The sequence below is a fragment of the Arachis ipaensis genome, chromosome B06 (assembly GCF_000816755.2).
Source record: "Arachis ipaensis cultivar K30076 chromosome B06, Araip1.1, whole genome shotgun sequence".
NCBI lineage: Eukaryota > Viridiplantae > Streptophyta > Magnoliopsida > Fabales > Fabaceae > Arachis > Arachis ipaensis.
The window spans coordinates 14,814,191-14,829,128 of record NC_029790.2 but is presented as its reverse complement, the minus strand read 5'-3'; the positions used below and the strand labels follow the sequence as shown (position 1 = coordinate 14,829,128).

At 36.0% G+C, this 14,938-nt stretch overlaps 2 protein-coding genes and 1 long non-coding RNA gene across 3 annotated transcripts in view; all 3 read left to right on the top strand.

Annotated features, from left to right (window-relative positions):
- LOC107646467 lies at positions 3,940-4,626 on the top strand. Its single transcript, XM_016350650.1, has one exon. It carries the CDS (start codon positions 3,940-3,942, stop codon positions 4,624-4,626), a length of 687 nt encoding a protein of 228 aa, XP_016206136.1.
- On the top strand, positions 5,799-6,353 carry LOC107646468. Its single transcript, XM_016350651.1, has one exon. The coding sequence runs from the start codon at positions 5,799-5,801 to the stop codon at positions 6,351-6,353; it is 555 nt and encodes a 184-aa protein (XP_016206137.1).
- The window catches only part of LOC110263184, a 4,074-nt gene continuing 1,974 nt past the window's right edge, over positions 12,839-14,938 (top strand). Inside the window, exon 1 of the long non-coding RNA XR_002348345.1 lies at positions 12,839-13,394. This is a non-coding gene — a long non-coding RNA (uncharacterized LOC110263184). The remainder of the gene's footprint in view (positions 13,395-14,938) is intronic.

Below are 14,938 nucleotides of genomic sequence, written 5' to 3'. Positions count from 1 at the left end.
TATTTATAATATAGATATAATTTTAACACATTACATTTATGATACAAATAAACTTTACCAATTACAACCAACAAAAATTCACTTCTTTATAAGCTTCACCCGATCTTTTTGTCAGTGTGATTAGACTAAATTTTGTTCAGGATGTTTGAAAATTCCTTAAATTTAATTTTTATAGGAATTGAATTTAATTTCACTGTTTTTGAAATAAAAATAATTAAATTAGTTTAGATAGAATTTAATTTAAATCATACAATCATTTATTCTACAAATGAATGAGTGAAATGTACTTCTCCTTTTTTTTTTTGTTGATTTTATGGTGTATGAAATTAATTAAAGAAAAAAAAAACATTTACACGTTTCGTAAATTTAATGGTGTACAATGTTGCCACACTTGCCAGGGTGTAGGATGGGAATGAGACGTGAAGAACCGCGAACAAATAACTTAATGGGGAATGTGCGATGCCAATTATCATTCAATTCATTATCATCATAATCAGATTTTTTATTTCAAAAACTCTGCGATGAAGTATTTTAAGTAATTAAGTTCAATTAAATTATTTCAATTTATTTTTCATTTATGTGCTATACCAAAATTTTAACTAACTAATTTTTAATACTTTTTGTAGGAGAAGCGAAGTATAGAAGGGGAGCGGTGGTGCGAAATATGACGGACAAATGAATACAAGTGATCACCAGAGACAATACTGAAGGTCGCGATGTACTGGCGCAGAGGGTCGGAGCGGCTGAAGAGGAAGCGGTATACACACATCAAAGATCCAAGTAGTAATGGCTGGACAAAGAAATTAGAAGTTCCGATAGCTAGTGAGAATGTCGTGTGGCTACAGAGAAGTATTGTCGGTAGCACGAAGAAGGCGATTGATTTTAACTCATTACAGTTAAGGATCCATAGGGACTGGCCAAGTGTGACACAGGTAAGGGAGTTGGGGACATATAAAGCAATGATAACGTTTGATACGGTGCTTAGTGCTGAAGAAGCTTACACATTTAGAATGAACGATTTATTAAAATTGTTTTATGAGGTTTGGAGATGGAATGAGACCGAAAAAAGCGAGTCTAGAAGGGTTTGGCTGGAATGTTATGGAGTCCCGGCATAGTCAAAGAACACTTTTCACAGAATAGGAGAGCAATGGGGCGAAGTGGTGGAATGTGATAAACTCACGGAGTCGTGTAATTCGTTCAGTGTGGGTAGAGTCCTCATCGATACATGTACTTTTGATATGATTAACGAATGGATCCACGTTACTATAGGCACAAGTGACTTTGGCGTCCTTGTAAGAGAAGTGGGAGGAGAGGTGTATCGGGAGGAGTGCTTTCGAAAAAAGAATGCAGAGGCAGGAATCAATCATATTTTAAACGGAGAAGAGATGCAGCGGGAATCGGTGGTGGTTGGCTGGGATCCGGCGATAGTGCAGATGAAGGTTGACCATAGGAACGACGATCGGCAGAGGGACAGAGTAGTAAATTCATGCCTCGTTTTAAATGAGTGGCATCACAAAAATTCAAATTTAAATCCTTCACACGAAAACGGTAATTATGCTGCATTAACAAGATTGGCGGATTCACAGGGATTGAATGGCATAAACGAGATTGATTCGGAAGACACGATTTTCACTAATTACGAAGGCTATGTGTATGATCATACAAGGAAGGAAAGTGGGCTGGAAGTAAATAAGCCCAATAAGTATTTGTTGAGACAAGCTGATGGGCTGATGGAGATGGACACAGGGTCCTGTCCAGCGGGGCAACCTAGCCGGGTCAGGTATGACCCAGGCAGAAACCTAACCCGGCAAGCAAATGGAACGCAGAACCGCCCAAGGATAAGCGTCGCGCCTCCAGCCTCTGATAATGGCGACGCTGGGACGCGGAACGGGAGCGACAAGGTCCGCCATCAACACGCTTCGGAGGTGAGGAAGCCGCTCGCAAGGACAACAGGGCGGGAGGAGCATCAGGGAGAAGCGAGCATAGATCCTGGCCGAATGGTTGATGCAGAGGGAGAGTTGGGTATCGATGTCGACGGGGGTTGTGGGTTGCGTTGCGACCAGGCGGATGGGGTACGGGAGGCGGCATGTGAGCGGCCTCATGGAGGAAGACGCATGACAATTGGATTTTTGATGGTATAGAATTTCACAAATGAATTCTCGTTGTAAAGTATAGTTTCTAAACCAAGCAATAATCCTTTCATACAAAAAGTTGTTTGTGACTAGTACAAACCCCTAAAATTTATAAACCGAAGTATTGGACCTCGGGTCGTTCTCCCTAGGAATTACAACAAAGTGTCTTGTTATTGGTTATGAGTTATTTTGGGGTTTTGGATAAGAAGCATGAAAAGTAAATGGCAATGAAAATAAACTAACAACTATAAAAAGGCTCTTGGTAAGGTGTGAGAACTAGAAGTCCTATCCTAGTTATCCTTCTCAATTGTGATGAGAATTGTTCATTGCTACCACTTAGTTAACCCTTACTAATTAAAGGAAAGTCAAGTGGATGAATTGACTTGAGCCTCAAGTCCTAATCAACTCCTAAGGGAAGACTAGCTTTAGTGCACTCCAAACCAATTAGCAATCTCTCCAATTATCAATCAACAAAGGAATTAGATAACTCAAGTGTCACCAATTACTCTACCTAGGCCAAGAGGAACAAAATCTACACTAAAACTAAAAGAGACATTTCAACAAACACATGAAGTGCAAGAGAAGTAAACATTATTAAATGCAAGAATTAAAGGAATCTACAACTACAAAAACAAGAGATCAACAATAGAAAAGCAAAGAAGAACAATTGTTATGAATTACCTCTTATTGAATTGAAAGAAAATAGAAGGAACAATAGTAGATCTACAACAAAATATAAGAACAACATAAAGGAAATTACAACTAAAGAATGGAAGAAGAATGAATGTAACAACAAGGAATTGAGATGTAGAAGTAGAAGAACATGAATCTAAATCTAGGTCTAAGAACTAAACCTAATCCTAATTCTAATTCTAGAGAGAAGTGAGAGCTTCTCTCTCTAAAACTCTAAAACTAATCCTCTCACTAAAACTAATGACTAAAAAATGATTATTGGTCCAAAGGTGATGATAATGATGCACTTATGGAATCAAAGAAGAACTAGAATTCATCAAAATAGGGCTTAAAAAGCATGTTTTTACACTTAAGCACAAATATGGGAGAGATAACAAAATCATGCTAATTCCTAGGTTAAATGTGACAAAAGGTTATCAAAATACTCTAAATTCAATGCAAAACAAACCGTTAAATTGGGGTTTGTCAACGCACTATCGAGGAGGCCGGCCAAGAGAGGATCGATCGACGCCAGAAGAGGAAGGAGGCGGCCTTGAATCAAGAACCTTATGAAGCTTTAAGGACCCGAACTGCAGGAAATGGGGGCCAAGGAAACGCTGTGGGAGTACCCAGGAGCTGCAATGATTCAGAGGCCAAAAGGTTTTCAAGAAGGGAGTCAGGAATGGGCGAGGAAGAAGGAGATGTCTTGCTGGATGTAGATGCTCAGAGTAAGGTTAAAGGAAGTGAGGGAAAATATGAGAATGACACAGAATCAGATCCAGAGATGGGGGATGACTCAGAGCGTGGTAGGAAAATGGACAGCGAAGAACAGAGACTGACTTGGGAAGAAGAGATGGCAGAGAATAAAGAGGCTTGGAAATTAGCTGTAGAATCAGGTGCTCAGTGCAGTGATGAGGAAGATATTATGGCAATCTTGCAGGAGCAGAACGAAGTAATTGCGATGAAACGACGACAGGCGAAGCAAAAAGAAAAAGTTAGAAGGAGCCAGCCAAAAAATCGTAAACATGTGTGTAATAATTTGGTTAAATGATTTTTAGTTCCTGGAATATAAGGGGGTTGGGGTGCTGCAAAAGTTAGTATGCTAAAGAATTTTAAAAATAAATTTAAGTTGGAAATGTTGGGTCTGATAGAAACAAAGAAGGAGGTCATGACTAAATTTGATGTTGTTCGTATATGGGGAAGTGACAGAGCGTGTTGGAAGTTTGTAGGTTCGATTGGATCTTCTGGAGGACTATTGTTCATATGGAATGAGTCGGCTTTTAAAATGTATAATTGCTACAAAGGGGATAGATGGTTGTGTTTAGAGGGGGTAGTGGTCAAAGATAACTTTCATTGTGCTATTTGTTTGGTGTATGGACCGCATGAGAGAGCTGAGAAGATCTCCATGTGGGAGAAGCTGAGTTATATTGCAGGATTGTGTCAGGTGCCGGTCTGTTTTTTGGGGGACTTTAATGAAATTATGCTTTTGGAGGAAAGGAAAGGAGCAACCACATTACCAGCGTCTGCGGCAGAGTTTAGAACATGGATAAATGATATAGAGTTGATTGATTTGGAACTTAATGATTGTAAGTATACATGGTTCAGGGGACAGTCGTGCAGTCGTATTGATAGGAGCTTGGTTTCTTCAGAGTGGCTTGATATGTACCCGAAGACGAGGCTAAGAAGTGGGCCTCGAGGTTTATCTGATCACTGCCCTTTGATCATGGAAGATTTCAGAAGATTCGATGGTCCAAGACCGTTCCGTAGCCTGGACTCGTGGTTCACGCATGAAGGATTCTTGAGGATGGTGAAGGAAGAATGAAGGGAAATAGGAGATGGACAATTCCTAGAGAAGATGAAAGCACTATCTGAACCTTTACGTTTATGGCATAAGCAGCACTTTGGGGATATGACTGAGCAGATAAAGAGGTTTGAGGAAGAAATACGTAAGGTGGATGATATGGTTAGTAGTGGCCGGTATGATGGTACAATAGAGGCAAGGAGAAAGGCTTTAGTGAAGTGTTGTGAGAAGTGGTATCTAAGACAGGATATGCACTGGAAGCAAATGTCAAGGTCCAAATATGCCACTGAAATGGATAGAAACACAAGGTACTTCCATAATATTGCTTTGGCGAGGAGAAGGAATAACCGAATTGAGGGTTTGGTGATTAATGGGAGGCTGGTGAGGAATCAAGCAAGAATAAAGATCGCGATCCGGGACTTTTATAAACGTCTGTACTACCAGGAAGCGTCCCCAAGGGTGACTTTTAGGGATGGTTTGGTTAACCGGCTAGAGAGGGAGGAAGCGGAAGCCTTAGAGGTGCTACCATCAGTAGAGGAAGTGAAAGAGGCAGTATGGGACTGTGAATCTTCTAAGGCTACGGGGAGCGATGGGTACAACATGAACTTCATAAAAAAGTGTTGGGTTGAGATTGGCACGGAGTTCACTTCAGCTGTGATGAAGTTTTTTGAGACTGCAAGATTGCCAGCGGACGCTAATGTCACTTGGGTAGCGTTGGCTCCGAAATTCGTTGGGGCTAAGGAAATAAAAGACCTTAGACCTATCAGCATGGTTGGATGTGTCTATAAAGTTATTTCAAAAATATTAACACGAAGAATGAGGGGTGTTATGCCAGGCTTAGTAGGGAAACACAGAGTGCTTTTGTGAAGGGGAGAAAGATACATGATGGAGCTTTAATAGCATGTGAAACTGTGCAATGGTTAAAAATGAAGAAGAAGGCTTCAGCGATTATTAAACTGGACTTCCAGAAAGCCTATCATAGAGTTAAATGGTGCTTTGTTGATACTGTACTAGAGAAGATGGGGTTCAGAAGGACATGGAGGGCGTGGGTGAGGGAGTGTGTTACATCGGCATCTATATCTATCCTAATTAATGGTTCTCCGTCAAAACCATACAAAATGGAGAGGGGGCTACGTCAATGAGACCCTTTATCGCCTTTCTTGTTTGTACTAGTGGTGGATGTGTTGAACAGGATGATCGGAGAGGCGGTTAGGAATCGGCGGATATCTCCTCTGTTAGTCGGTAGGGATAAAATAGAGCTATCACACTTACAATTTGCTGATAACACTATTTTATTCTGTCCACCGGAGGAGGAGACTGTCAAGAACTATAAGAGGCTTCTGAGGTGTTTTGAAATGATGTCTGGGTTGAGCATCAACTTCGAGAAGTCTAACTTGATACCAGTGAACTGCAGCCAGGAGTGGATCAACCGGATGTGTCAGCTATTAGGCTGTCAGGAGGCAGCTCTGCCGGTGCGGTACCTTGGCATTAACCTAGGAGCGAATTCGCGGTTGGTAAAAACTTGGAAACCGGTGATTGATAAGGTGGAAGAGAAACTCAGCTTGTGGAAAGCAAAGGTTCTTAGCAAGGCTGGAAAGCTGGTACTTATCAAGTCAGTTATCAACAGCCTGCCCATTTACTACCTGAGTTTGTACAAGATGCCAAACGCGGTTGCACAGAGAATTATTTACTACATGAGTTCGTACAAGATGCCAAACGTGGTTGCACGGAGAATTATCTCTATGTAGAGGAAATTTTTTTGGAGAAAGGATGATGGAAGACCGGGTATGGCACTAGTGAGATGGGAGATGGTCCAGGCACCTAAGAAGCTAGGAGGATTGGGGTGGGTGATGCGGTGGTCCGAAATACGGCATTATTGTTTAAATGGTGGTGGCGGTTCTCCAAGGAGGATTGTCCCCTATGGAAGAGAATTGTATGTTCTTGCAATAGCTTGAACCCAAGTCACTTACTCTCAACCCAGATATTACCAAAGAGGGGAGGACCATGGAGGGACATCTGTTAAGTGCAAATAAAGGAACAACATGTTAGGCAGAAGATGATTGATGGGCTGGCTATGGAAGTAGGAGATGGTAGATCGACCAGATTCTGGGAGGATACATGGCTCCAAGTGGGGAAGATGAAAGACAGCTTTCCGAGACTCTTCTTGATTTCAAACCAACAAGGATCAGTTATTGGGGACTGTGGGTTCTGGGATGGGATAGAGTGGGTGTGGCATTTCCAATGGAGAAGGGAACTACGACAATGGGAGACAGATGTACTGAACCAGTTGCTGCATGTCCTGCAATCAGTTAGATTGATAGCAGATATGCAAGATAGAGTGGTGTGGAAATTTAATAAGGAGAGCGTTTATTCAACTAATTCATTTGTTCAGGTTTTGCAGGAACAGACCTTGGATGAGGAGCTACTGAGCTATAGGTTCACAAAAGAAATTTGGAAAGGCCTAGTTCCGCCACGAGTGGAACTGTTCTCCTGGTTCGTCTTGGTAGGAAGAGTCAATACTAAGGATCGGCTGAATAGACTGGAAATCCTACAACAGAATGATACTATGTGCGTGTTATGTAAGAAAGATGCAGAAAATATACAACACCTGTTTATTACCTATGAGTACTCTTGGCAGGTGTGGTGTGCTTGGGTCCTGGCGTTTGGCCAAGAGTGGATTACCCCCGGTAATGTGAAAGAGCAATTTGAGAGTTGGAGATCCGTGACAATGAGGAAAGAGGTGCGCAAATACTAGCTAGTTGGTTTTTTCTCAGTGATATGGACTATATGGTTACGCAGAAATGATGTCATTTTTCACAACAAGACAACAGGGATTAGAGAATGCGTGAAGCAATCCTTTTCATATGCCACAGAATGGTGTTGTAAATAACTCATGTTATTGATGGCAATGCCGGAGATGACATAGGAGTTGTACGACTGTTATATTTGTTTGTCTGTCATGCTCCACATATGTGTTGAGCTCTTTCTTTTAAAAAAAAATTTTATTACAGATTTTTTGTTTTTTTTTTCTGCATTCTTGAATGTTTTGTTATTTGTTATCCTTAAAGTTTGATAGTAAATGGGTAATTTTATAAATAAATTTTATGAAATATCTTAGAGTGGTATTGTTCGAGTATTGAATAATTTAAAATCTTTAATAATTGAATCAGAATTAAATTTTTTAGCAATTTTTTTCTTAATGTAAATAACTAAATTATCTACAAGAAAATTATCTTCCATCTTATTTTTAAACCTTATCCTCATTATTTTTATTACTGAAAATGATCTTTTTATAATAATTGTAAAAACTGAAAAAATTAATATCAGACGAATCAATCTATCAATTAAGTAATACATTATTTATTTTTTTTATTTCTGCTAAACATTTATATAATTTATGAATAGTTGATAGATTCTTTATTTTTGGATGTAGATGAGCATCAAGAATAAAATGTTGAAGTTAAAAAGGTAAATTAATCTTTTCTTATTCAGTAAAGTCTTCGAGATAGTAACTGTTAATAAGAGTAGAAATTTTAGCAATGTCAAAATTTTTGTAAATATCCTTAGACATGAGAGTATAACTCAGACTTAGTAGATCCAATGCTTGATCATTAAATTTGCTATTCAACTCTTGTAGTTGCTTATCAATTATGACTAAAAATATCTCCACTCTAAAATAATGCTCAATTGTAATATGATCTTTTTGGTAACGCGAGCATCCTTACTTTGTTACATAAAAAGTAGTTAAATTAGAAATTAGAATATCATGTTACTCACAAAATGATTTTCTCTTTCTTTGAACATTAATCTTTCTCTTGAAAAATGCATTAATTCTTTGATTTTTCATAATTATGAGAAAAATTTGAATATATATCTTGTGAAATATATATAAAAAAAAGTTAAAAAGATAAATACTAAATTTTTTTTTTTTGTTATATTATATTTCTAGATTTGATTTTTTTAAATAAAATAAAAGATTTTGATGTGTTTTCTGAAAAAGCCAACAAAATTTTTTAACATATCAAAACCCACTTTGGCCCAAATCCAAAGATGAAGTTACTTATGTACCGCGATGGATTAGTTCTTGACTTATCGGGATGAGAGATACCGTAGGAAACTAAAAAAATAAAACTCAAAATTATTCAATAAATGCAAAAGATGAAGATTGAACTCGAATACCTCATGTCAAAGTGAAGGAGTTAAGCTAAGCCAACTAAACTATATTTTTTTTAGAGAAATACTACTATTTTTTTTATAAAAATTTTGAGAGGCCATGACCCTCATTGTCAAACTAAAGCTCTGCCCCTGGTATGATGCAAGTTCGAGTGCGTTGAACTAAGGCGAGTTGGATTATGCAAGTTTGATTACGTTGAACCAGGGTGAGTTGGATGATTTTTTTCAATCGAATGTAGTCGACGAGGTTTGATTGAGAGAATAAATATAGTTAGTTTTTGTTACATTTATCTTTGTGAAAATCAATGTTGATGATTAAGGATTTGAGTTTGATTGATCTATGAATTTTGAATTGTTTTGAATTTGATTGTGAAAATATGTTTATGTTACGTTTAATGAGTTTCGGAATTTTCCAGAGTAAAGAATGACATTGTACTGATAAGTTCGTTTTTTTTATGAATTGGTTTGTAAAGATCAGTGTTAATGATTTGGTGTTTTGTTCATTAAATTTCGGTGCTAAATGGAATTAGTAGTTGTGTGTTTAGTTTTATGTGATTTCTATTTAAGTATTAGTTGATGAAATTCTTTGATGTCAAATATGAATGATCTCGCTATTGTTTTGAGATAATAATGGTATTGTATTGACCAGTTTTCTGTGTTATTGAAGTTTTTGTTTGATGTTAATAAGTAGTTTATGCCAAAAGTTGGGATGACTTTTAACACACTTGAAGCAGTTGAAAAATTTTATAAAGATTATACTAAAGTTACAGGTTTTACTACCAAAATAAGAAATACAAATAGGAAGGAAAATGAAATAAAAAATCAACCAATTACATGCAATAGAGAAGGGAAATAGAAATCCAACATATCTCCTACTAAGAAGATAAACCCATCAATAGGATTAAATTGTCGTACAATAATTTATATACATATATTAAAGGAGATTGGTGTTTGGGTTATTTCCAAAGTTGTTTTCGATCATTTACATGCATGTTGTCCAAATCAAACAGAGATGCTTAAACAACATAGGCAGCTAAGCATGTTTGACCGTCACAAAATTGAGAATAATGATGAAGCTGATATTAGGCCAAGTAAGACATATCAATCCTTTGTTACAGTAGCAAGAGGTTATCGTGAACTAAAGTTTATTGAAAAAGATGTTAGAAATTACATTACAAGAGAAGTTCGTAATGTTTCTGAACAAGATGATGCCAAAGAATTTGGGACATACTTATTCAGAATGAAATAAAATAATAAAAACTTCTTTTATGAGCTTGAACTTGAGGTTGGTGAATTAATTAAAAATGCTTTTTGGGCTGATGCACGAAGCTGGGCTGCTTTTGAGTATTTTGGTGATGTTATTTCGTTTGATACCACTTATAATGCAAACAGAGACTTTGCTGTGTTGGTCTGAAACATTTTCGGTGTCAATTATAAATAGTTGTTGTGTTTCAGAGGTGCATATCTGATTTTCATTGTTGTGTTGTTGAGTTCAGGTATAATTTGTTTTTGGTTCTATTGTTGGTGCGAATCACCATGGTCATTCTATACTTTTTGGATGTGCTTTGATGAAAAATGAGAATATTCAATTATTTAAATGGTTATTTGAATGTTGACTTTATTGCATAGGAAAAAAGGCTTCACAAGATATTCTTACCGAATACCGATCAATGTGCGTCAATGCAAAAGGCTTGCATGGCAACTACAATTCACAAGTGGTGTATTTGGCATATTATGAAGATTCTACAGAAATTAAATAGCTACAAGAGAAATGAAGAAATTCAACAAGAGACGAGTAATGTTGTTTGGAACTTTGTTACAAAAGATGCATTTGAAATTGGAATGATTTGTTACGAAGTATGGTGTTGTAAACAATAAGTGGCTGTCAAATAATAGTGGCTTTATTAGATATTTTGGTGTTGTTGCATTATAATAGCAGTGCGAAATTATATACATTTTGGGTGTTGTGCTGTCTGACTTACTGTTTTGATATTTTTTAGAGCTTTTTGAAGATCAACATTTATGGATACCAACATATCTAGATCATTACTTTTGGGCTGGGATGCGAAGCACACAATGGAGTGAGAGCATGCATATTTTTTTTTTAACAAGTTTATTACATGAAATATCTCATTGATTCAATTTGTGAAATAATATGATAATTGCATAGGAAGCAAAGAGCAAAAAGAGATAATCTGATGCTGAAAATTTTCATACTATCATACCTTATGCAACAAAGTCATCAATAGAAGCTCAATTTCAGCACGTGTATACTCATGCGAAGTTCAGGAAAATTCAAGCACAATTTAAAGGAAAGGTAAATTGTATTATAAGATCGACAGAATCCGCTCTAGGTTTCACGACGTATGAAGTAAAATGCCAATGCTTATTATTCAAGTCAAGAGGCATTTTGTGCCGTCATTGTTTGAGTGCATTAAGTTTTGAGCGAGTAGATAAAGTGGCACCGAGATATATATTGGAACGTGTGGAGTAAGAACGTAAAGAGGAGACACACACATATCAATATATATATATATTGGAAAGTTAGAGTAAGAATGTAAAGAGGATGCATACACATATCAAGAGTAACCATGATGCACACTTATGATAATGTGATGGTTGAGATGCAAGAACATAAAGCCAAAAGTAAAGGAAAATGCTTGTTATCATATGAAGATGCTTCTTTGGATGAAATTAACAACCTTCAAAGCCTACCACGTGTGAACAAAAGGACGTCCCAAAAATAGATTGAGATCACATACTGAAAAACAAATTGTAAATGCATCAAAAAAAAAGAAAAGAAAAAGAAAGCTGTTAAGGAGGTAAAATTGATGTGTTTGATTATGTAAAATTGAGGTTTTGCATGTAAATACTTGTGCTAATATATGCTTTAACTTTTGCAGTTGAACCTTTTAGATGATGGATCAATGACGTAGCCAAATTCAATCCTTTATCACGGACAAATTATGAATTATCAATTTAGAGATTTAATGCAATAAGATAGAACTTTCGGTTTTAATTTGAATGACATTCAGTGTTATTGTGTTTGTTGAATAATGAATTTTATTTTTTATTTGGGTTTTAATATCAGCATTTTTTAGTGTTCACTAGAATTAAAATTGGCGTTGTAGTTGTAGAATTTCGGTGTTATTCTATTAATGTAATGGCATACAGCTTTACTTTCTGCAATGGTGTTATAATAAAGAGTTTTATGTGTTAATATTAATTAATTTTGGTATTACACCATATTAAATAATTTACAAATAGACCTAATATCCATGGAACTGTTATTTTTCAACATATTTACAAAGAAACACTATCCATAAAATTCAAAAAGATAAGTACAATATTTAACCTATTTACTTTCTATATCCCTTTATGAAAAAGGCTTGTAATTGTAGCAGATAGCTTGGAGAGTCTTATGACTTCAGATTCTTCAATGGCTTTATATTTCAATTAATTTGTTTCGTCAAAAAGAACCCATGAAGCATATTCCTATTTAAAATGATTAACTTTAAATTTATCCTAAAATTGAAAGAAAATTATTAATCTGTTTTAATTTAGAATTAGAAAATCAACTATGTTTAAATATACATACTTTTTTCCAATTTTTTCATGTGTATTTTTCTTTTTTGATTTTTTCTGGATCAATGACCTCCAACCATTTTATGACATATAATCCGCAGTCGTAGCTAATAAGCAAAGATTAAATAACTCAATACAATATGTTGAATAACACCGTAAGAGATAAACATAGCAAAATATATTAAACAATACGATTTAGATATTAAAAATGCATACTTTGTTTGCTTGACCAGTGATTGAGATATATGGTGCTTTGATGCCCTCTTCATTGTCTACCAAAGGTGATGTTCTAGCATACACCCTCATTTGTGTTATAATCAAGCTCTGAAAAGCACAGAAAGCAAAATATAAGAAAGTCTAAGACTAGAGACTTTACTAGAGAATTGATAAAGTAAAAAATTATAACAAATTTATTAAGCTTTAATTTGTCTTCAGAGGGACATGATTTATGAATTAGATCAAGCACATGAAATATTTTCTTTTACAATAATGCTAGGGAACCAAGAGAGGGTCCAGCCAAAAACCTGCCAACTCTTGTTGAACTGGGACCACTAAGCCCACTTCACCTCAGTAACATCCAAAATTCACCCAAGTAAACAAAATTAACCTAATTAAACTCCCTCCTCTCTTTTCACCGTTTCACCGTAGCAGAACTCCAAAACCATCCACGGCGGCGCCACATTTCCAGGTCCATCGCGTCACGTTCTCCTCCACCGTCAACGGACGCAACGCTTCAGTCCACAACCTGTGGGCAATGGCCGGCCTCCAAAGCTCGCTCCAGAATGCCGCAATGCTTCCATCTCGTCAACGTGGTCACTAGCGTGTTAATCAAAGTCTCGCCCATCTCTGCCGCAGCGACGTCGTGCCACCCAGGTGCGAGGAACAAATGGGTTTTCCCCTTACCAAGACTGAGCCGCTGCTGCTGCATGTCGCTGTTGGCAGCTTTATTGAAGCCACGTTGCTCTGCTCCGACGAATGCAGTAGGACGTCCCCTGCCCCAGCCTCGAAGCATCGCTTGACAAAAATAATTGGTTAGTGTTTAATAATTTGTGTTGATTGATGTAGGGTTTGAGTACCATGGATGATGCTTGTTGGATGTTGCCTTTGATTTGGGTATAATTAAGGATTTGTTAGATGTTGCTTTTGATTTCACCTTAAGGTTTTGTTAAAAGATTTGGTTATGGTGTTTGATTTCGCTAGATGATCTTTTCTATTATATTTTCATTCTTTAGGTGGGAACTATTGAATGTATACATTAATTGATTTTTTTCTAGGCCTAAAGTTGATTTTTATAGCAGGATGCCCCTGATTTGTTGCTGCAGCTTAGCATCATACATAAACATAGATTTCCTTTCATACTTCACATGCATTCCAACTTGTTATGTTATCATATGTGAATGCATCTTCAAAACAACTTTACACTTAAACTTGAGGGGTTGTTAGATTATACGTGTGATCATGGCTTTTGAATATGATTCAAATTATGGTATTTCATATTCCAAAACATGAACTTGAGGTATGTTTGGGTACTACTAAACTCAGCCCCCTGTTGGTTATGAATAGCAATATGAACTTGAGATGTTTATGTACCTTTGGCCATTGGTTGATCCTAGTTTGCTAATTTTATTCTTATTTTTTTCCCTTCTCTTTGACACTACTTGCTAATTATGTCCAATTAACTATCCTAGTTTGCTAGTTTTATTCTAAATTTCACTCTGTTTTGTGTATTGTGTCATTTGTATGGGTCATCAAAATGAGAATAGTTTTTTAGTTTGTTCGTGGACAAACCTTTGAGCTTTAGGCATATGATTGTATAATTGGTGCATTGGATCTACTTTGGGTATGTTCTAATTTGTGCTTGCATTCAGCTTGTGATTTTTTCTTTTGTGTTTGAAAAAATAAAGGAGTCAACTTGAGTGTAGTAAAAAATAATATTGATTCTCTTGGTTGGGTTGGACTTCTCTTTTTCATATTGATTTACGGTGGGCGAAAGATTCCTTAAGTTTCCTAGGGGCTGCTGACAAAAATTTTCATATTATTATGGCATGTGATTTTGGTGTTCATATGATCTACCACGATAAGACATTATGATGCTTTTGTTTTTTTGTTCTAATTATTAGAATAAGTTAGTAAGTTACCACAACTGGTATATTCTTTTAAACATTCAACTTAAGCAATTGTCTTTAGTTCATTGAATGTTTGAAGCCTTTTTGATTGGGTATTTAATATTTATCACTTTTCATATGAATTGGATCATTTTAACTATGAATAGATACTTAATTAAAAACTGTCATCTTGTCTCATTCAGAAATGAAAATTACATAGACTATATTGCAGAATAATTACTAATTAAGGAGTTGTTAGTGGAGGTAAATTATTCATTATATTAACTTGACTAGAGAGTGGTTGTTTCAGATGTAAGAGACAATAATCAGCATTTGTAAATTGTAACAAGGTAATTAAGTTATAAAAAATATATAATTAAAAAAAATAAAAAATAACTTAAATTTATTTTATTTAATATTTATTAATTATTACTAAAATTAATAAATATTAAATAAAATACATTTAAGTC

Coding starts and splice junctions, on each gene's coding strand:
- LOC107646468 (XM_016350651.1), top strand. CDS start 5,799: ATGATCGGAGAGGCGGTTAGGAATCGGCGGATATCTCCTCTGTTAGTC.
- LOC107646467 (XM_016350650.1), top strand. CDS start 3,940: ATGTTGGGTCTGATAGAAACAAAGAAGGAGGTCATGACTAAATTTGAT.